Source organism: Crinia signifera, chromosome 19, assembly GCF_055691185.1.
Source record: "Crinia signifera chromosome 19, ASM5569118v1, whole genome shotgun sequence".
Lineage (NCBI taxonomy): Eukaryota > Metazoa > Chordata > Amphibia > Anura > Myobatrachidae > Crinia > Crinia signifera.
The window spans coordinates 102,788,248-102,810,685 of record NC_139226.1 but is presented as its reverse complement, the minus strand read 5'-3'; the positions used below and the strand labels follow the sequence as shown (position 1 = coordinate 102,810,685).

At 42.6% G+C, this 22,438-nt stretch overlaps 1 protein-coding gene across 7 annotated transcripts in view; it reads left to right on the top strand.

Moving 5' to 3' along the window:
* GRIK4 (glutamate ionotropic receptor kainate type subunit 4) overlaps positions 1-22,438 on the top strand; it is a 234,319-nt gene that overhangs the window by 193,144 nt on the left and 18,737 nt on the right. For 4 of the 7 annotated variants that reach the window (XM_083163052.1, XM_083163053.1, XM_083163055.1 and 1 more), the window contains 5 exons: positions 2,342-2,545; positions 4,981-5,094; positions 6,265-6,374; positions 8,195-8,368; positions 10,721-10,886. In XM_083163052.1, the coding sequence (XP_083019178.1) occupies positions 2,342-2,545; positions 4,981-5,094; positions 6,265-6,374; positions 8,195-8,368; positions 10,721-10,886 (768 nt within the window). Of the gene's footprint in view, positions 1-2,330; positions 2,546-4,980; positions 5,095-6,264; positions 6,375-8,194; positions 8,369-10,720; positions 10,887-22,438 lie in introns of those variants that run through there. The other 3 variants (XM_083163056.1, XM_083163057.1, XM_083163058.1) reach the window with 3 other exon arrangements.

Sequence of the window (22,438 nt, the reverse complement as noted above, 5' to 3'; positions counted from 1 at the left end):
AACACTCCATCAAAAAAAACTGGAATCTACTCAGAAGGGATCCTATTATAGGCATGGATCTACCTGAGAGGCCATCCTTCGTCTACAGGAAGGTTGCCAATTTGGGCAACCACTTGACAAAAAGTATGCACCCGTCTAATTTGGAGAGACGACAAATAAGAACCAGGGGTTTCCACAGATGTGGGAGTTGTTGTGCATGTATTAACATTAAAGGAGATATAAAAGTGGAAAAAGTTAACATCAATGGCACGGAACACCAAATTAGGGAATTTATTACATGCAACACCAAGAACGTGATATATGCCATTGGGTGTACGTGCAATTTATTCTATATTGGCAGAACATCCCGGCCACTCAAGATTCGTCTAAGTGAGCACATCAGGAATATTAAAAAGGGAATAGAAACGCATTCTCTCCCTTTACATTTTAAAACACATCACAATAGCTCCCTAAATGAAATAAAAATATTCCTGGGAATCAAATATGTGGAAGGACATTGTCGCCGTAGGGACACGGATGTCCAACTGGCCAAAATAGAAATGCAAACTATTTATAATCTTAACACCTTAAAGCCCAATGGTATTAACACAGACTTTGAGCTTAAATGGTTCTTATAAATAGATTTTAACTTGTCTTTTATATATTATGTATTTATTGTATTTTATCTTCTTTCATCCAAGGCAAATTACATATGCCCACAGCATGTATGGGCGGAAGTCAAATACACGCGAATGGCATCGTCTCCCGATCATGTGAGAGTGGCAGTGATCACATGACCGAGCTAAGAAGATACCTAGAATAGCGGAGAAGAAGGAGGTTACTTAGAGCGTCATCACACAATGATACAGACGCAACCATGGACGTCAGCGCGTTGACGCGAACCCGGAAGTGTCGGGTACTCGCGTATCACCGCGTTATGACGGGGACGCCGCTAGATACGTCAGCACGGTGCCGCGAACCCGGAAGTGCCGGGGTTTTCGCGTAACACCGCGAGATTAGAACTGGATAAAAGAACTGTAAACCTGCACACAAGTACAAGCCTTGAAAAAGGACTCAGATCGAGTCTGAAACGCGTCGGCGGGCAGGGACATTAGACTGGACTAGAGGACGTTTATCCTGAAGCAGCGCATGATCCTTTATTGTGCCCGGGCGATCGTGGAATCATTTTGCATGCTCACTTTGAACTATATTTGTTTATGGTTCACTGGCCATCTGGTAACTACCTCTAAGTTTCCTATCTGATGCACTTGCCACTTTGGAATTTTATTTGTGTGCAAATTGTCAATTGATGTTTTTATATGTATGTCATATTCCCATGTTAGAGATTAAAACAGTATACACTATGTCATGTATATGCTCTTTTTTCATGTGCAAATGAATACAAGCTGAGCAGAGGAAACATATGACATATGCAAGTGTATACAGAGAAAGGATTATACCTGTAGAAGGAAAGTATCATTTTATTTATCCTATGCTGGTGGTGGTTGAACCTACCTTCTTCCTTGTCCAATCAACCAATTTGCTGGTTGTAACAAAAATCTTGTAATGTATGGAAGCAAATGACAACTGATTATTCACTGGACAATGGATAAAAACTGTCATTCACACACAAATTGGTTGAATCCATTATATTTAACTAATTATTCTGAATGAGATTTTATTTTTTGTCTTTTTTCCTGTGTTTGGGAGCATTCGGTTGATTGTCATTTGATCCATACAGTAACATTACCAGGTTTTCGTTCCAACCAGCCAATTGGTTGGTTGGTTGGTTGGTTGGCTGGATGGACAGATAATCTTGAGGCATATGACCAGCTTTACTGATGCCCATCTAGCAATGGTATCGGACACAATACTGTATTTTCATCTTTTCAGATCAAAAAATGTAATATCAGCGAAAATAAAATGGGTGAAATTTAATAAGATGAGAGATTCAGAAAGTGAGAGATTTGGTAAGAAATGTCCAGTTTTTTTTAATATGGCAATCATTTACTGCAAATTTAAACTGGTTTTGCAGTGTAAATGATTGATTTCTTACCAAATCTCGAACTTTAACCAATCAGATTGCAGCTATACAAAATAAATTTGGCTGAAATGATCTGATTGGTTGCTATGGGCCACACCCATTTAATCTATACATTACTATACTCCATCTCCTCACATAGGACAACATTTATACATGTGTGTCCTTGGTGTGATTAAACTGTTATATTCAAAAAAATAAAATCTTCCTTAAAAAAAAAAAAAAAAACAACAACCGGGAGGTGAGCATTAGACAAATAATCAGTGCGATCCAAACAGTCACATGAGCTGATTGTAATAACCAAAATCAGTTGTTTTACAGGAAAACCCATACTTGATGCTAAAGTCAAACCACCAGGAACTGGAGGGTAATGACCGGTATGAGGGCTTCTGTGTGGACATGCTAAAGGAGCTGTCAAAGAGCCTACATTTTAACTATAAGATTCACCTGGTTGCTGATGGAGTTTATGGTGTTCCAGAGTTGAATGGATCTTGGACTGGAATGGTTGGAGAACTCATCTCAAGGGTAAGGAGCACAATGGAGAACCTAGAACAACATTAAGTAACTGGTCTTGTGAATTGGGAGTCTATATAACCCAGAACCAAAAAGAAGAAGAAGAAAAGAAACAATATAAACCACAGTCAAACTAAAGTTCTCATTGAGGCCATTTTGAATAAATTGTGAACAAATCCACTGACACTCTCCTTGTAGCAGCTGTTTTTGTTGATGACACCCCCCCCCCCCCCCTATTTCCACACATGTAATGTTTACCTTATATAGGGAAACATTATTTTATTTGAATTTATATAACAAATGTGAGGGATGCTGACATTTTGTAGCGGATATTTTGCACATCTCTCAGAGATGTTGGCACTCAAACAGTTAAACTGGCTATTTGTACTACAGGATCAATGGAGAAGGGACTGGAGGAGACGGACACAAAATTGGGGAGAACATAGACATGCCGCACAGTTAGAACCCTAGATGTAGTTTACCCATGTCTCTAGTACTATGAGGTACTACTGTACCACCTGTGTAACATGTATAATTGTGAGAATCCCAGTTTTGCCGTTTGAGCTGCTTTCAGCTCAAAAGCTGCCCAGTGTGTACGGCCCGGCGGTGCACGCTCCCTCATCATCACCAACCACCGTATCTCATCTGCTGGCATTACAAGCAGATGAGCGATGGGTTAGATGGCTTTCCATAGCGTCCTACTATAGAAAGCTGTCCACCCCTGGGAAAATCGCTTGGATGGGCAAAAACCCTCAGTGTGTATGCACTGAGAGATTTACAGCCCAGGGACTTTTCCCATCATCGCTGTGCATACATGCTGGTCATCGCATTCTCCCATCTGACGAATGGCTCACATACTGCAGAAGAAGTGGATACGTGGTGAAGATGTCCATAGCAACCAGCTTATTCTTATCTTACAGAATGTTCTTGATCAATAAGATGCTAGCTGTAAGCTGGTTCAAGACATACAGTACATGAACGTCTCCAAATATCCACTTCTCCACTCAATAGTAGGCTTAATACATCTCCCCCAGGGTTCTAGTCAATGAAGTAGGCTTAGAGGAAGGACTGAAAACCAGTAAAGCACTTAAGAAATCTGTACAGGTCCTGTTTAGTTTTAAATATTATTCATTGATATTACTTGAAATCTACATGGGTGAGGGATTTAAAAAAAACTGTGAAATTACCTAACACGTGAGAACCCAAATTTAATGCATTATAAAACATAGATATATAATTCATGATAGTGGTGAGGTTGGAGACATACTGTAGTTACAGATTTTATAAAGGTAACAGGCAGTGAGTAAAGCCAGAGGGAGATTCTTATACTAGGTATAGGTCATTATTAAGACCTCACCTGGAGGACTGTGTACAGCTCTACAAGTGCTATGTCCAGAAAACAAATTAATAATGTAGACATAACTCGCAGAAGAGTTTCTAAGATTGTACACGAGCTGCATAAGAAAACATCTGCAGTGACCTCAGGAACTGTACAAATGCAGGATAAGGAGAGAAGGCATAAAGGTGATTTGCTATAAAAAATATATAATAATTATAATAATAATAATAATAATTATTATTATTATTATTAATATTATAATTATTATTATTATTACAGGTTGGGTATCCCTTATCCAAAATGCTTAGGACCAGAAGAATTTTGGATAACGGATTATTCCGTATTTTGGAATATTTTTATATTTGAATGAGGTATGTTGCACTTATGTTGTATTATCGCATCATACACATGAAATACACACAAATATATTTTATTTGTGCATGAAACAAGGTTTTAAAACATGAAACAAAGTTTGTGTACTATCTCAGGCACTGAATTTGAATGCCAAGCAATCATGTCCTTGCAGATATTTAGTGCCAGTTACATGTTATTTCCCCAGTAGTGCCAGTCACAGATGTAGCCAATAGGTTAAAAAATAACAAATAAAAGTACATTTTGAAGGCTATGGTTTTCGGAATATTTTGGATAACGAATATTTGGATAAGGGAACTCAACCTGTTTTACTACTACTACTATTTTTTTATCCATTTTATTAAGTGATGAAGCATAAATAATCAATTATCAATTGATACCGAGGCCTTTGGCGTGGCGCCGTTTAGCTGTTCACTAAGCAGCGAAAGAATGCTGCTTATCGAGCGATCTTGAATCAGGCCCATGGTTTGTTCCAGGCACAAAATCACTTGTTGTTTTGTCTTTACTATATCTGGCCTACAGTTCAGAAATGCAAAAGTTGTCCTAGTTATGAAGCAAACTACTAGTTACAAAAGGGGTAAGGTCAATTAACATTTACCCAGATATTTTGTCCTAATGTTTTAAAGCTTAGGGTTTTTTATTACATTATAATATTCTGATCACCTTTATGTCAGAATGCATAATATCCTTTCAATAGCATATTATATACGTGTCTGTATTATATATCTCTGTACAGAAAGCGGATTTGGCTGTTGCTGGACTCACTATCACAGCAGAAAGAGAAAAGGTCATTGACTTCTCTAAGCCATTTATGACATTAGGAATCAGCATTCTCTACCGAGTTCATATGGTAAGTCTCGTGGTTTTATCATTTCTCTGGAATCGTCTTTCTCAGATGTCAAACGTTAGTAATTGAGAAGTCTATAAGCCAGATAACTCGTGTTCCTAGAAAATTATATTCCGTTTGCGTGTTGACTCGGAACCCTGGTGGATGTTTCTGATCAAGCAAAGTCTTTAGCATTAGCAGGAATCGTGCCCAGAGTTCCTAATTGGCATCAAACATGTCTGACTCTTTCTTTTAAACATTTCCTACGATCAAGAAAAGAAAACCGTACAACACTTAATTAAATTCTAAATACCTGTAGTTCAAAAATCTAAATGATCTGTAATATTAAATGTGGTCAGCTTGGGTTAATGACTTAGAGCAGTGTTTTTCCAACACCCCGCCATGGCATATTAGTGTGCCGTGAGCAGTTGTCAAGTGTGCCCCCATATTTAGAGACTGGGGGCACTCCAAATTGAAAACAGTTGGCATTAGACTGTGGGAGGATAACATCCTTTTTAATTTCCATGTCCTTTGTCATTACATGTGATATTTTATGTCAATATTTCGCAAAACTTTTTAATAATAATTAAATAAAAGTTATATTTTATGTGGAATTATTTTCATGTGCACCATATAGTGACACTCTTTTTCTCTCTTCAAAAATTGTCTTTATTTATTTAATGTTCAGGAACATTCGGAATGTGCTGTTAAATCTGGATTTTCCTGCATCTACCGCTGTCTGCAAAATAAGCATTGCTATTGCCCATAAAAACATTAGCCCAATACCTGCATAGTAGTGTGAGATCACAAAATCTTCACTTTCTGGTATAGAAGCTTCTGTACTATTAGGTTGGCAATAATGCGTTATTGTAGAACCCTGATTACTTGGGAAATTGCATTTTTTCTCCTAGCTCTGTATACTCCATGCTCTCTCCCGGGCCTCCAACGAGGCAGCAGAAGGCTAGACATAGGGCAAACAGCCCTGGAGTGAGCACTCTACGGGGTTATTTTACTAAAGCTTCTACAAATTAAAAGATTTTGTCTATCATACCCCTTGTACCCACAGTCCAACTTGTCATGCAGGTCTCTAGTGTATGGTTCATCAAATGATTGCCATTTATAGTAAGTGAGATTAATACTTTTTTTATTCACATATGTTATTAAATAACTTTACGGAATTGTCTGTCATTACAGGGAAGAAAGCCCGGCTACTTCTCCTTTCTGGATCCATTCTCACCTGGTGTGTGGCTCTTCATGCTTCTGGGCTACTTAGCTGTCAGCTGTGTGTTGTTCCTTGTGGCCCGGTAATGTTATATCATTTTTGTTGCCGTTTTCTTGGCACTTAGCATAGAGAGATAACGCACCATAGGAGCCTATTTTGGAACATCTTGAATCACCCCATTGGATCATAGGACTCAATTTATGGGACTGTGCACTAATTTGTGGCTGCTCGCCGAGGGGCAGAAAGGGGCTGATGGTTAGGATGAGGTATCACCTATAATTCATGAAGATGATTTAACGCCTTTATTTAGAAGTGGTGATGGGTTGACATGACATGGGTCTTTCTAGATCAGCGTTTTTCAACCACTGTGCTGTGGCGCACTAGTGTGCCTTGAGATGTACTCAAGTGTGCCACCAGACCTAGAGATGTCCACATCAGTCTACAGCCACCACCAACAGATCAACTGTTATTCATGGGCTCTTTTGTTCATATGAGGGACAATATATTTTATTTTTGTTACCTGTGGGGACCAGTGTTATTGTTTTTCATATGGGGGCCAATGTTTTTTTTGGTACTTATATGTTAGTTGGGCTCCCACTAAGCTATTTGCTTAGTTTTACGCGTCCCCTCGCAGGGCTCGCTACGCTCGCCACGCTTAGGGCTCGGTGGCTCGCTGCGCTCGACACACTATGTAAAATTAACTCCATGCCGACATGGGTAGTGGGGGTATGAGCGTACTTACTACAGTGGGTGCCCAACTAACATATAAGTACCAGGGTTTTTTTCCTGTGGGGGTCATGTGGTTTTTTTTCCTGTGGGGGTCTAATGGTGTGCCTTGACAATTTTTGTTTGGTGTGCTGTGAGTTAAAAAAAAAAAAAATCCTGAAAACCACTGTCTAGATCTACTAAGATCCTCCCAGATAAATCTGCCAACATAAAGGCTGTGTAGAGTTTAATTTAACCAAAAAAAAAAAAAATTAAATTTGGTTGAGAAGAAAGTAATAATGAATGCAAAAAAAGGCACAAACGCACACAAATGAACCGTACACAGTACTTACAGTATATATCCTATGAAATCAAGGGCGTGAATCAAAGCAATGTCGATTGCAGTGGGATGCAGCAGAGGGATATTTTGCTGTAGCACATGCGTTACAGTACACATGTGCAGTACACATGGTTCAATATTGCTGATGTACAGAGGATTTATTGCAGAAGTGAGAGCTCATTTTGCGGTGGCAGGGGCGTTGTAATGAGATAAAGGGGAGGAGTGGGCTCATTTAGGGGCATTTGCTGCAATTCATGGCCATTTCTCCACCATAGAAAGATAAAAAGGATTTTTTTTCAATTAATATACTGCTGTATATGGGGACCAATGAAGTGAATAAGATGCTTAAAGTTTGTGTCTCTGGAACGGCAATCTTGGCCGGCCTCCCACCTGCCCATGTCCTCCTCCAGTGGTCGTACTGAATGTCTGATGTAATGTCATAATGTCCGACGTTATCAGTGAGTAGCCCAGAGAGAATTGTGTAGGTAGGGGCCCCACTGCACTGTTTTGCCCAGGGGCCCATAATATGGCCCTCCTGATAGCACTGGATCTCTTCACACATGGTGGTGTCAGGTTAATATTGTTGAATAGTCTTTAAAAAATACTATTTATTTTGTGGCGCCTCCAGACCGGAAGCCTGTTAGGAACTAAAGCCCTAAACTCCCCCTCCCGCAACCGCCCACAGGCTAACCCTAACCCCCAACTCCTGCACTTTACTCAGGGATCTTGCTACAGTCTTCTGCATTCCTACTACCTGTATTTTGATTGCATTCCCTCTTTGACCAATACATGACGTTTAATGATACATTTTATCTCACATTTTGATTAGTAAATATATTTTTCTCTGTATTTTGTAGCTTGACCCCCTATGAATGGTACAGCCCTCACCCTTGTGTCCAGGGAAGATGCAATGTCCTAATAAACCAGTACTCTCTTGGCAACAGTCTGTGGTTTCCAGTTGGAGGATTTATGCAGCAGGGTTCTACAATAGCACCACGAGCATTGTCTACACGTTGTGTCAGTGGTGTCTGGTAAGAGATTTCCTCCTTCTCAGACATAACAGATTCAACAATGAGAATGATAATAACATATTACCCATCTTAGAACTTTATTCTCTCTTTCTTAAGGCCCCCATATTCTTATGCGATTTGGGACGATTTTGCACGATTCCGACAGATTAGGCCGAGAAATCGGGTAAAGTCGGCCAAAACCGCATCCCATCTGATCCTATGCACGGTCCCATGCGCATTGGATTGGAGTCAGAGGTCAGACCTTCCTGCACGTTGGACCTCCAATTTAAATCCCCTAGTGGCGTTGGGGAACGGGTTTCATGCGATACATCACATGCAAAAGGACCACGCGCGTTATATGGGGATTTCAAGCACTTTAATTTATTTATTTACAGTTTCCTATATATTGTAGCGCTTTACAATTGTTGACAGTGATAAAACAAACTGGGTAACAACAGACAGACTTGGAGGTAAGAGGGCCCTGCTGCAAGCTTACAATATATAGGGACATAGAGGGAAACACTGGGACAGGCACCAGTAATAGCATAGCAGTCCCACCAAGTTCCAGAAGGGAAGCTATATAATACATAAGTGCCTCAGAGGGTTATGTACGTGGTACTTAAATATGATAGGCTTCCTGAAGAGGTGAGTTTTCAGGGAACACTTGAAAGTTTGGAGGCTAGTGGAGAGTCTTATTGTGCATAGAAGGGCATTCCATAGGTTGGGAGGAGCCCGATGAAAGTCCTGTAATAGTGAATGGGAGCTAGTGATCTGTGCAGAAGAGAGACGCAGATCTAGTGCAGAACAGAGTGGTCGAGATGGGAGATATTTTGAGATAAGTAAAGAGATGTATGCTGGTGCAGTATGGTCAGGGCTATTTTTCAGTAGGCTCCAGCAGGAACTGAGGCCCTTATTCTAGTTCACTCTTTCTGACAAAATATTTCTTAGATGGACAAAACCATGTGGACTGCAGGTGAGGCAGGTGTTACTTGTGCAGAGATAATTAGATTTGGGTGGGGTTTTACACCTGCCTCACCTGCAGTGCACATGGTTTTGTCCATCTAAGAAATATTTTGTCAGAAAGAGTGAACTAGAATAAGGGCCTCAGTTCCTGCTGGAGCCTACTGAAAAATAGCCCTGAGTATGGTTAATAGCTTTATATGAGAGTAGAAGTGTTTTATATTGAATACGGTAAGATACAGGCAACCAAAGAAGGGACTGGCAGAGCTGATCAGCAGACAATGAGCATCTTGCTAGGAAAATCAGCCTAGCAGCTGTATTAAGAATGGATTGCAGTGGCGAGAGTCCTTTCTTGGGAAGATCAATTAGGAGACTATTGCAATAGTCAAAGCGGGATTAAATAATAGTTTGCCAAGAGATGAGGTAGTTTGCCTCTGACTGAAGAGGAGGTAGAGTCAAAAAAGAGAACACTGAAAGAGCGATTAGATAGTTAAGATGAGATCCAGGAGAGGGCTGTATCATTAAGACCTAGGGACGCAGCAGAAAGATCTTGAAGAATGAGTAGTGAGTAATGGCCTTTAGACTTAGCAGTGACCAGATCATTCACCAATTTAGTAAGTGCTGTCTCAGTGGAGTGTTGGGAACGATAGCCTGACTGAAGTGGGTCTAATAGGGTGTGAGAGTTAATAAAGTGTGTGAGGCGAGAGTAGACGAGTCTCTCAAGTAGCTTGGAAAGGCATGGGAGCTGAGAGATAGGACGGTAGTTAGAGAGAAAGTCAGGGTCAAAATATGTTATTTTCATAATAAGAGTAATCACTGCATGTTTGAAGAGAGAAGGAAAAATACCTGTAGCAAGAGAAAGATTGCAGATTCTAGTTAAGGTTGGGATAAGCACAGGAGATAATGTTTTAATGACTTGAGCAGGTATAGGATAAAGAGTAGAGGTAGTGGAGTAGGAGGATAAGAAGAGTGCAGATAATTATTTTTCAGTTGTAGGCTCAAATGAAGAGAAAGTGCCAGAGGGTTCAGGTGGGGAATAAAGTAGAGGCTGCAGAAGAGCATACCATTTCATCTCGGAATTCAATTCATATTAATTTAATGGTGCTCTTCTATTTGCTAGTAAAACATCATTCAATTATCATCATAGAAACAGATCTAATGGGGAACATGTAATAGGGTCCAAGGTCATGCAGATGTGGGCTAACATTTGACTTTTTTAAAGCGACAATCATTAACCATACCTTGTAAATAATTACTGCTTTAAAAACGACAGTGATCGGCCAGCATCCCGCACCTCTGGAATACTCGGACCCTAATGTATGAAATTAGATTATAAGTGGTAAAACGGCACAGTGATTACTAATACAATTCTAAGATGTCAATTAACAAAGCTTGGATATTTTGCTGTTACAGGTGGGCATTCACCCTGATAATCATATCCTCGTATACAGCGAACCTTGCTGCCTTCCTCACTGTGCAGAGAATGGATGTGCCCATTGAGTCGGTGGATGACTTGGCCGATCAGACCACTATAGAGTATGGTACTATACACGGAGGCTCCAGCATGACCTTCTTCCAAGTAATTATATCCGCCTTTATGCTGTAGATTAGACAATAGGTTTACATATAGCAGCACTCCTTTGTGCACCTCCAGCCATCGGCTCTGAATCAGACCCATTGTGTGTTTGTGCGTGTGTAGAGTGTGTGTAGAATGTATGGACTTTATTACAATGCTTGAAGGAATGTATTTGTGTTACCTTGTATAAGTACAGTATGTGCTATTATGTGCCAAAGAATTGTAATAACAGCTGTGACTACAATTTGCACAGCATACAGCAAATACCCAGGGCTGCCGAGAAGGGGGGGGGGGGGGTACTAATTACCCAGGCCCGGGCAGCAGCAGCAGCACACACACACACATACACACACGTGAGAGCTCATGCTGAGCCTGATGTCAGCACAGCACATGCTGTAGAAGTGTGCTGCTGCTGAGGTGGGGGGGGGACACAACACCCCCCCCCCCCCTCGACTTTAGAGTGTTTTTTCACTCCTGCTAAATATTTTGGGGGCGTGTCCTAATCGCTGGAGGTGACCATGCCTCCTGCAATTAGGTCACGCCCCCCAAATTTTAACGGGCCCAGCATACCTCTTGGCTGCCCTGCAAATACCCAGGGCAGTATAGAGATGAGTAGCTACTCAGATAATATCATTGGCTTAAACATAGAATTTGACGGCAGATAAGAACCACTTGGCCCATCTAGTCTGCCCCCTTTTTAAACATGTTACCTCAAACTATATTTTATCTTTATTTCTTTGTAAGGATATCAATTTGCTTATTTATCCCAAGAATGTTTCATTTGCTTTACTGTATTTGTCTCTACCACCTCTGATGGGAGGCTATTCTACTTATCCACTGCTCTTTCTGTGAAGTAATTTACCCTGAATCTTCCTCCCTCTAGTGTTGGTGCATGTCCTCGTGTTCTGTTGCTCCTCTTCCTGTGAAGAATGTCTCCCACCTGTACCTTGTTAAAACACTTGATATATGTGAAAGTTTCTATCATGTCCCCCCTTTCCCTTCTCTGCTCTAAACTATACATATTAAGATCTTTTAGTCGTTCCTGGTATGTTTTGTGATGTAGGCCATGCACCACTTTATTTTCCCTTCTTTGTACAGTCTCTAATGTATTTATACAGGGGCGGATTTAGGGGCCAGGCCACCCCTAGGCACAACTTTTTTGGCCGCCCCTCCTATTAGGTGTGAGAGGTAGCTCCCTCTTACCAGCGCCAGCGGGGGGTGGAGCATGAAATGGTAGACGGTGGTGGCGGGGTACTGACTTCAGCTGTGGTGCTGGAGGTGGAAGTGGGGCTGATGAGGTGCCGCTGGTGAGAGACAGGGACTGCAGGGTGATCGTGGGACTGCACTGCCCGCATTGCTGGGGGGGGGGGGAGAGGGGAGTCCCACGCTCCCCTCAGTTCTGAAGAGGGGAGCGTGGGACTGGACTGGACTGCCCGCAGCATTATTTAAGAAAAAAAAACTAGGTGCAGGGGATTGCCAGCTACCGCCCATAACAGGTGCCGACCCTAGGCCCGTGCCTCACGGGCCTAGTGACGAATCCGGCCCTGTATTTATATCCTTCTGGAGATATGGCCTCCAGAACTGAACACAGTACTCTAGATGAGGTTGTACCAATGACCTATACAGTGGCATTATTACTTCTTTCTTTCTACTGCTGATTCCTCTCCCTATGCAACCAAGCATTTGACTTGCCTTCTTCATTGCTTTGTTATATTGCCTCCCTGCCTTTAAGTCCCCTGAAATAGTGACACCTAGATCCCTCTCTTCCTCGGTAGTTTCCAGTATAGTGCCATTTATACTATATTTAGCCTTTGGATTTTTGAGACCCAATTGCATGATTTTGCATTTTTTGGCATTAAACTCTAGTTGCCATGCTCTTGACCATTCCTCTAATCTCATCTGTAGATCAGGAAGCTGTAATATACCTAATGGGAGAAGGGAAAAGCAGACACCTAGAGCAGTAGCGAGTACTGTAATTATCTGGCATGCCTGTCTCCCATCTCTCCCCGCTCCAGTCTGTGCTCAGTGCTGTTCCCTGGCTCACCTTTATGCATCTGCCTGCCCTCTCCGACAAGCAAGTCTCTGGCTCCACTTCCCAGTCAGAACCCAATTCAAACTACTCACACTGACTGACAAGGCCTTCATCCATTCCTCTCCCATTCACATCTCTGACCATATCTCCCTTCACACCACTGGTGACAATATGCTTTGCCCCCCCCCCCCACAAATGTGGATATATTGGAACATCCCTAACAGCTGCCATCCCCATAATATCTACGGAGACGTTATGCAACAGCCGCAAAGTGTCACTTTTCAGATCCTGCATCTAATGCCATCACCAGCCCTACTAGCGATGGTTCCTGCAATCATTTTGGGCTGGAACTGTGCACAATTTCTGCATTGGGCATGCGCATCTGGATGCAGGCCAGGGTCTGAACCCAGAAGCAAAGTGACCATGTAAGCCATCAACGTACTTTCTGCTGAACCCCTTAATGGGCTCCTATGAGAATTTTTATCCTGACAACTTAGATTGATACATTCCCCTGAAAATATGATTCATGATAGATGCAATGTAGGGCAATAATTCTTAATTTGGAGGACAACAGGGCTGGCACAATGCAGTAAGTAGGGTTATACACTGCAGGAGGGCGCCAGGCTGGAGAGGTACCCAACATTTCCATATATACTGTACAAACTATTTTGTCCATATTTCGTTATTACTGTAAATTATGTAATGTTTGCACCTTACTGCGTAGTTGACATACCGTATAATAATTTATAAAAGTGAAGAAAAAATAGATAATGAAATCATTTTTAAGTGTCCTAATGGTGTGTGATAAGCCCGTACACACGGGGCGATTTAAGCCTATATCCCCGTGTGTAGGGCGACGGTCGCTAGGAGCGCACTCCCATGACCAGCCTAGTACATAACAGTGGCTTTCTCCTTCAGTGACTCGGTTTTCATCAGTGACCATCGCTGGTTGCTGATGAAAACGGGACACTCAGCGATTTATCGCTGAGCGATATTAAGTTAAAATCGCTCAGCGACCACATTTCTCCTTGTGTACGCTGCTATAGAAACTACCCTGAGTATTTCTATTTAACTACCCCATGTGCTATATAACTGTAAATAATTTCTATCTTGCTTATCTTTATCCTTAATTGTACTTTTGGCTTCAGGGGTGTGGGGATTAAAGGGGAACCCACTAGATTTAAGGCAAAGGAGGACCTGAAGATTCCATTTTCTCCTTACTTTGGCTCTTGAGTGGATGGGGAGGAAAAGGATGGATGGTCATCGATGGTGCCATTGATAGGTAACCTCGATGGTGTGAAACCATCTGCCAGGGAACCATTGATTGCTTTCACCCACCAATGGTCACTTCTGCTTTATAATTCAGTAGGCTGTGGGTCAAGAGCTAAGCTCTGTGTCCTGGCACTTTATAAAAAAAATAATAAAAAACATCCGTTGCTTGTGCATCATTGAAGATTGGAAATCATCTGGTGGATTCGGCCACCATCAATGGCAAAAGTATTCAACATTGTGAACGGCCACCCCTACCCTAGCACCAGAGTATGGCAGAAAACAGCATGTGATGTGTGTTGGTTAAACACTTATGCTGTGTACACACGGGGGCGATAGGGGCTATAATCGCTGGGAATATGGTCGCAGGCGACCATATTGCCAGTGATTGGAGTGCGCACCAGCGAAAAATCGCCGGGTGCGCGCTCCCGTTTTCTGCCCCATTGTAATCGCTGGTCGCAGGAGCTTGCTCCTGCGACCAGCTAATTACCTCTGCGGCTCCCCCAGCAGAGGTTCCTTTTCATCAGCGACCATCTCTGGTCGCTGATGAAAAGGAGACACTGAGCAATATATTGCAAGCAAACAGAGGCCCCCGCCCATTCAATGCTGATGTTTCTGTCAGCATTGAAGGCAGATTCCGACAAAAGGGATCCGACTTTGAAACAAGTCGAATCTGTGTTGACGGAAATGGCGCAGATTTTTGAATTCACGGCCAATTTCTAGACAATCTTTGCCAGTTTTCGACAATCTTTGGACTTTCCGACACTCGAAAGTTGGAACATGGAATTCCGACTGTTGAGTTGCAATCAACAGAAACGAAAACGGCCTAGGATTCTAACTGATGGGACATTCCAACAGTCGGAATCACAGATTGAATACCCTCCCGAAACCAGACAATAGCATATTTACCCCCTTCCCCAAGACTTTATTCTAACTGGTTAATTACAAGGGCTGTGAATGCTAGTCTAATTAATCAATTCATTAGTGTTCAAAGTGTACAATTTAAATTACATATGTTACACAAGGATCAAGTTTAATTGCAGAGTTCATCTTTGCAGTAATTGATACATAATGAAAGCATCTGAGTAGAATGTAATGTCTGATGATATAGACATAAGCTCATTTCCCTTTTCTTATTGTTACCTGTTAAATGTACATTTAGGAGAGAAGGCGATGTTCCTTACTTATGTAACCTTAGAATGTCATTCTGTTAAATACTTAGATTAGATAACCTGAGATCAATGAGTCTCTGTAATTACAAGTCAATATGCAGAGCGATCGTTAGAGGCAGCCTCATTAAAAGACACCGCCCGTTGGAATTTCATTACAGCTATTTTCCTTCATCTGGCATGCACGGTAACATTAATCCAGACAGAAAGAAAAAACTGTACATAACTTCTGAACCTGGAATCAGATATTCGTTGTTTGGCATCTCATTTCCATAGTGATTTGTTTTGACCTTAATATTTTTCTGTAACCAAAGCAATCGCATTGTTAAAGACAAAATGAATATTTATACACCCGTGTGAACTTATTCAGGTCCATTTGCACGGCCGCGTGTGTTTGCAAGGGGCCAATGTTTTCTGTGCATTCGCATTTCTGCGCATGTGCATGCGCTTGGTGTGTGCAGCCGCTGGGCAGGGGGGGCAGGGGTCAGCGGTGCATCAGTGTATGGGAACCCCTAGCTTTTCATGGGTGTTCAGCTGCCCGCCCACTTCCCTCAGAACGTGAACGCAGATGAACCTTAGATCTGCGTGCATGTTCCACATCATTCGATGGTCGCCGCCATTGAATGATGTGGGTGTAACCCCGCAGCCTGCGCATGGATGTTTATGTAAAACATCCATTTGCAACCACATACCTCCCAACATGACCTTCTCCAGGAGGGACACTTCGCTCTGTCTCTGGACTTCCCTCTTAATGTATGATTGCCATCACCTGTTTTAAACAAGTATATATATATATACAGGTTGAGTATCCCGTATCCGAATATCCGTTATCCGAATTATTCCGAAATACGGACATTCCAGAAAGTGAAAAAAAAATTTTTTTTTGCTAAAAACTCACTGGGGACATTTGTAACAGCATCACTGGGGACATGATATGTAACTGGCACTATATATGTGCAAGACAATGATTGCTTGGCATTCAAATTCAGTGCTGAGATAGTACACACATTTTGGTTCACGTTTTGAAACCTTGTTTTTTGAACAATTAAAATATATTTGTGTGTATTTTATGTGGTAATAAAATATATTTGTGTGTATATTATGTGTTTATACAGCATAAATGCAAGATACTTCAAAATACATCATTGAAATATTAAAATATTCCAAAATACGGAATAATCCGTTATCCAAAATCCTCCTGGTCCCGAGCATTTTGGATAAGGGATACTCAACCTGTATATATATCTTTGCATTTTTGCCAATTATACTCATTCCTTTCTACTATGTGTACTGCAATTGTATATTTTCATTGATTATTTATTTCGATAAAAGGTATATCTGATCTTGCGTTTGTACTAAGGATGTTTTTTTTTCAAAGGAGAGAATATTTGCTGACCAAAGTCACAGGGGGAGGATAATATATCACTTTCCCGGACATAACTTTAAAGTTTACACAATTTTTCTTTAATGTTTTATATGGCCCAACAAGGTGTCTGCAGTTATTTCCATTATCCTATAGGGGAACCCATATAGACTGTTAACAACTGACTCGGAGACATCGAGATGATCCTGAGAGGCGACAGTGCGTGCAGGTGTAATAGCTACTGTACAATAATGACAAACACAATGAAGATAAAATCTCACAAAGAGGCCAGGAGAGGAATTTATTAGCCATGAAAGATGTGTTATATTTAAGGTACGGTATGAGAAGGAGCTGGGGAGTTCTTGGAATACAGATCATTCATTTAGCTGCTCTTAGCTGAAGCGATGATTCTATCTAAGGCTTAGTAGCACTTTTTCAAGGACATACAATTCCCGGGCTTTGCACATGAATGCGCACCTATCCAGTATTTTTATCAGTGGACACAGGTAAAGTGACCTGGGATTTTTACCAGGGAATCAAGCAGGGTTTTTTAGCAGGTAAAACCCAGGTAACGAGCTGTGGAAACAGTTCTTACCTGAGATATTTGACCAGGCAGGGGAGGCTAGCCATTGCGCAGTGTTAATGGCGATTAAATATGACCAAAGAAACAATAAGTGAAAAGCGTAGGTTACGTATTATGTCCATAACCAGCGTACCCTTTATACCTAGCTACGTGCGTACAAAACGTAGTGCAGCGTAGCGTACCTTTATTGTGTATTATACACCAAAGAACCAGTACTATATTAAGAGATCCTTTCGCAGTACTCTGACTCTAATCTGCGAATATACCTTTAAGGACAGTGTCCGTAATATACCTTATCGCTATGCGAATAAACAGACACAACCACAGTATGGAAGTAAGGAGATAGGAACTCCGTAAAAAGATGTATTTAAGTCCCTAACGGACAACAGGGGGTTACAGGAATAGAAAATACAGATATAACAAGTGATACAAAAGTCTAACAATGAGTATAATAAACAGGCTCTACTAGGGGAAGAAAATACAGATACAGGATACAATCAGCCAACAATACAATGAAAATAAGTACCGTGAATGCAACCGTTTACCGTCCCATCAAATATGCGCAGCGCAGTCCGGTCGGAGCTCGCTATCGTTCAGGGTTGAACTATAGCCCGGTCGAAGGTCAGGGAAAGGAAGATGTGCCGAAGTGACCAAGGCCGCCCTGGGTCACCTATCTTATAGGGTCAGAAGGGGGAGGTCAAAGGCCATTCCTATTGGTCGGGGGTCGTATGTCAGGCTCTCTGTGATTGGGGGTAAAATGATGCACCTGGTTTGAATAGGTGCAGGGGAGTGAACTTTTGGAGTTCTTTGTTTGTTGGTTTCGTCGTCAGGGGTTGTAAATAGCAGTAGAAACCGGTTACATCTGGATTCCTTTGTTATACCTTTTTCAACAGAAACTGTCCTGGGAATATGGATTATGTCCATAACTATCGGGCCGTGTGTATTGCGAAATATTCGCAATGACCGGAATACTGCGCATAAGAAACGGAACGGTACTAAACACTATACAGACAGATGTATGCAATTCTAACTAAGCTATGTGTGGCGTTCTAAACCTTTAACTATATTTTATTTAGTGTCAGTATGTTCTTATGAATTTATGTGTAATAGTATGGCTACTCTTCTGGTCCACTTTGTCACACAGACTCGGGTATGGAAACTTTATTTGCGCAACTCTGAGAACCAAAATGGCGGCCATACTATCGTAAAATGGCGTGTATGCAACTCGACTTTAACAGCAGCCCCCTCTTGCTGCCAGCCGATGCCCACTGGCCCCAATGCTCGCTGCCCACCGTCAGTCCCCGCCAGTCCCTGCTGGCCACCAAAGCCGTTCCCCATTGTCCATCGCTGCCTAACCACAGGTCCCCGTCGATCCCTACTGGCCGCCAATCCCTGCTGCCAGCCGATCCCAGCTGCCCACAAGTGCCCACCTCTGCCTGCTGGCTGCCACTGCCTGCCGGTTCCTGACGCATGTCCGCAGATGCCCCCCGGTCCACCTGGTCCCTGCTCGCTGCTCAGCTTTCCCAGGTTTTTCCTTCAGTAGGAACGGTGTCTACCTGGGAAAAACCCAGGACCACAGAGCAGTTGGGACCCGACTTGGAATTTTGGTTAAAAGTGGTATCAGAAAGGAAACCTTCAAAAAGGTAAATATAGTATGACAAAAACATAGCATATTCTCAAAGCAGCAGCAGGGTGATAACGTGCTCTGGGACAGCTCCACCCCCTGTACATGTGATGTCATGAAGAGGTGGCTTGGTTGTTGCTTGGCCAAGGAAGCTGAGCCTCCGGCACATTTAAGGATGCACTGGATGGCTCTGTAGGCAGCAGGCTTCTATGCAGCAGTGACAGCAGCACACCTGCAGTGGTAGGCCCTGATATTAAATTAACTTCTTATTACAAGAAATATGTCTATCTCTGAAACTCCCCAAAGTAATTGTGGTGTAAAATGATTGTTCAGCTTCTATAAAAATGCCGACATGCATTATGCTGACGTGGTCAAAATGTTGACACAATCAAAATGTTGATATTTGCAATGTCGAAAAGTCATACTTTGCCATCCCAGTGGGAAATGAACAGTGTGCCGAGCGCAGCGCACTCGCCGTGCACGGGGACATGGCACAGTTATACGGTGTCCATGTCGACATAGACAACAACAAAACAGATAAACTCATCCTTCAGGATCCTCTTCAGCAGCATCTCCGGTCCCAGGGGTGTATTGTGCGAGTGCACAGGCTCGCCAGTGACGTCAATGCACCCCCGGGACCGGAGATGCTGCTGAAGAGGATCCTGAAGGCTGCTGTGGACTCCGGGGGGACATCGTGGATGTCAAGGGACCATCGGGGCACCTCCAGGGGACCAGGTAAGTATGAAGGAAAATAAATATTCCAAAATCCGGAAAAAAACACAAAATACTCATGGTCCCGATCATTTCGGATAAGGGATACTCCACCCAGCGGCGTAACTAGATTTTCTGCGCCCCCCTGCCGACAATGAGGTAAAAAAAAAAACGGAGCGGAGCTGGGGTACGGCGGGGGAGGGGGGTTGTGTTTCTGTGTGTGTGTGTTTGTATGTATGTGTGACGTGTTTGTGTGTATGTGTGTGTGTGTTACCTCTGGCCGGCGTGGCCGCATCCGTCTGCGCCGGGTCCCGGGCGGCTCTCCCGTTACTGCTGCTAATGAAAAAGTGACACTTGGAAAATGGCTGCCCTTATACTGCAGACGAAAAACTGTCTGCGGTATGGGGGCAGCCATTTTCCAAGTGTCACCTTTTTGTATTAGAACAGCGCTGCGGCTGCCGGGACTCGGGAGAGCTGGTACCCGGTGCACTGCAAATAAAACCACCGGCGCCGCGGCAGAAGGCAAACAGTGAGTAACTATCGTCCCGCAGCCCCCCCCCCCAGCGCCCACATACCCTCAGCGCCTCCCCGCCACCGCGGGGGCTGCGGGACGATAGTTACGCCACTGACTCCACCTGTATCTACTTACTATTCATGTATTTCATTATTTACTGGATTCTTGGATAATTAATTTGAATAATTATTACATCACCTTTGGTAATCAGTGCAAGTCTAGATTAATTTATCAGCGTAATCAGCTCTGTTTATGGCAATCTCGTTTTCAAAATGTATTGTGTTTAATTGAAAATCTATTTATATTGACTATGGACATTATTCTGCATGACTCGCAAGGCTCCAAATGATGCCTGTACAGCCTCCCGCCCCATCCCCCACCACCCCCTTTGCATGCCACGATCCCCCGCAGACATGAGGATGATGTTCATAAACATCCATTTGCAGCTTCCGTGCAGCGAGGAAGTCCTTCAATGGTCGCCGACAATCAAATGATTTATCCAGCGCTCGCAGACCTAAGGCACCTCTGTGATGTCTTGGGTCTGCGGGTGCCCTGTGGGGAAAGTGGGTGGGCAGCTGTCAGCCGCTGCCCCGCACCCGCATCGTCAACAAATTTCCAAGGGAACGCCCAGCATTGTTATGAAACTCTAGGCATTTCCATGGGTGAGACCGCCGCCCGCCGCCGCCCACAGTGCTGTGTGTGAGTACACTTGTAACCCAATAAAAGTGTTCTGATTATGAGCTGGACCTTGCATTGCATAACTGATTTACTGCAAATGTGTCTTGTGATAACATGTTTCTCTCTCCGGGAATGCAATAACCCTTTTACAAAAAAAACTTTTAAACTTAAATGAGATCATCTCCTAGCACCGGCTCTCCCTATGTAGTAAATGGGTACACATACACATTTACACTTCACTGTAACCTGGGTCCTTCATGGAACCAATCCTGCAAGCTAGCTGGGTGAGATTCCCAGGTCACTGGACCCAGGTTAACCCTCTTCCACTAAGCCGCTCCTAGGTTATCATCACGGCAATAAACCTAGATTATTATTTTTTTTAATATATAATCTTTATTAACATTTTATTATTCTTTACAGGTTTGAACATATAATTGTCTTAATTAAGGGATCACATAAATAATTAATCAGAGCATTCTATTTACAATTCAGACACTTTTGACAGAGAAAAAGAAAGGAAGAAAAGAAGAAAGCATAAAAAAATTCCTGAATCCCCCCTACCACCCACCCCGAACCCACCATACGGGTTGTTGACATATAGGCTCTGTGTAAGATGAAATATTGGACCTGTTGCACCCTCAATGCATTCGTGGCGCATGTAATATTTGAGACCACAAAGCTCCAATCTTCCTCCTCAATTGGACCGATATCAATGATCCACTTATTCCTTACTTCCTCCATACTTGTTAATCCTTTATCCCGATTAATGCACTTGTAGATTCTGCTAATCAATTTTTTAACCCCACCTGCTCTTATTATTATTTTAAAAGGGGATTCTGCTAGCCGAGGGGGGCCACCCTGAAATCGCGCCGCTAGTGCTGTTTTTCTGTAAATCTTAACATCGTTTGTCAAGAGTGAAATAGGTCGATACGACCCAACCTTTCTTGGATCCTTATGTAAATTAGGCCCGCTGGAATTTTTGATTATATCAGTATACATACCGCCCCCCTTTAATTACGAGGTCCTGAAAAAAGCCGCTGAATTTATGGCTTTATCTCCCGGTTTACCAGTAGTAATAATGGGGGATTTCAACAACACACTTGACCCAGCACTAGATAGGAAGGGTATGATAAATAGAACTGGTGGTACTGGGTGTAAGGGTTTCCCAAACTTGATTAATGAAATGGAACTACTGGATGCATGGAGGACAAGACATCCAGGGGAACAGAAGTTCTCCTGTTTCTCTAGTTCTCATTCATCATTTTCAAGGATCGATCTGGCCCTCGTCACACGGGACTGGATGCCCCGAATACAGAGCGTGAAATACCTGACGAGAGGCATTTCTGATCACTCCCCACTTGAGATCAGTGTGGACCTAGGAGAGGAGAGGGGTTTCAACCCCTGGAAGTTAAATGCAAATTGGTTGATTCACTTTAAAGTGGGGGATACAGCAGAACCCCAGTGGCAAAATTTTTTTGAAGTTAATCAGGGGTCAGCGCCGGTAGAGATCATCTGGGACACATTCAAGGCCAATCTTAGAGGCCTGTTTATAAAAGAGATAGCAAGATTAAAAAAAAAACATAAAAAAGAAGAACAACATTTAGAGCTAACT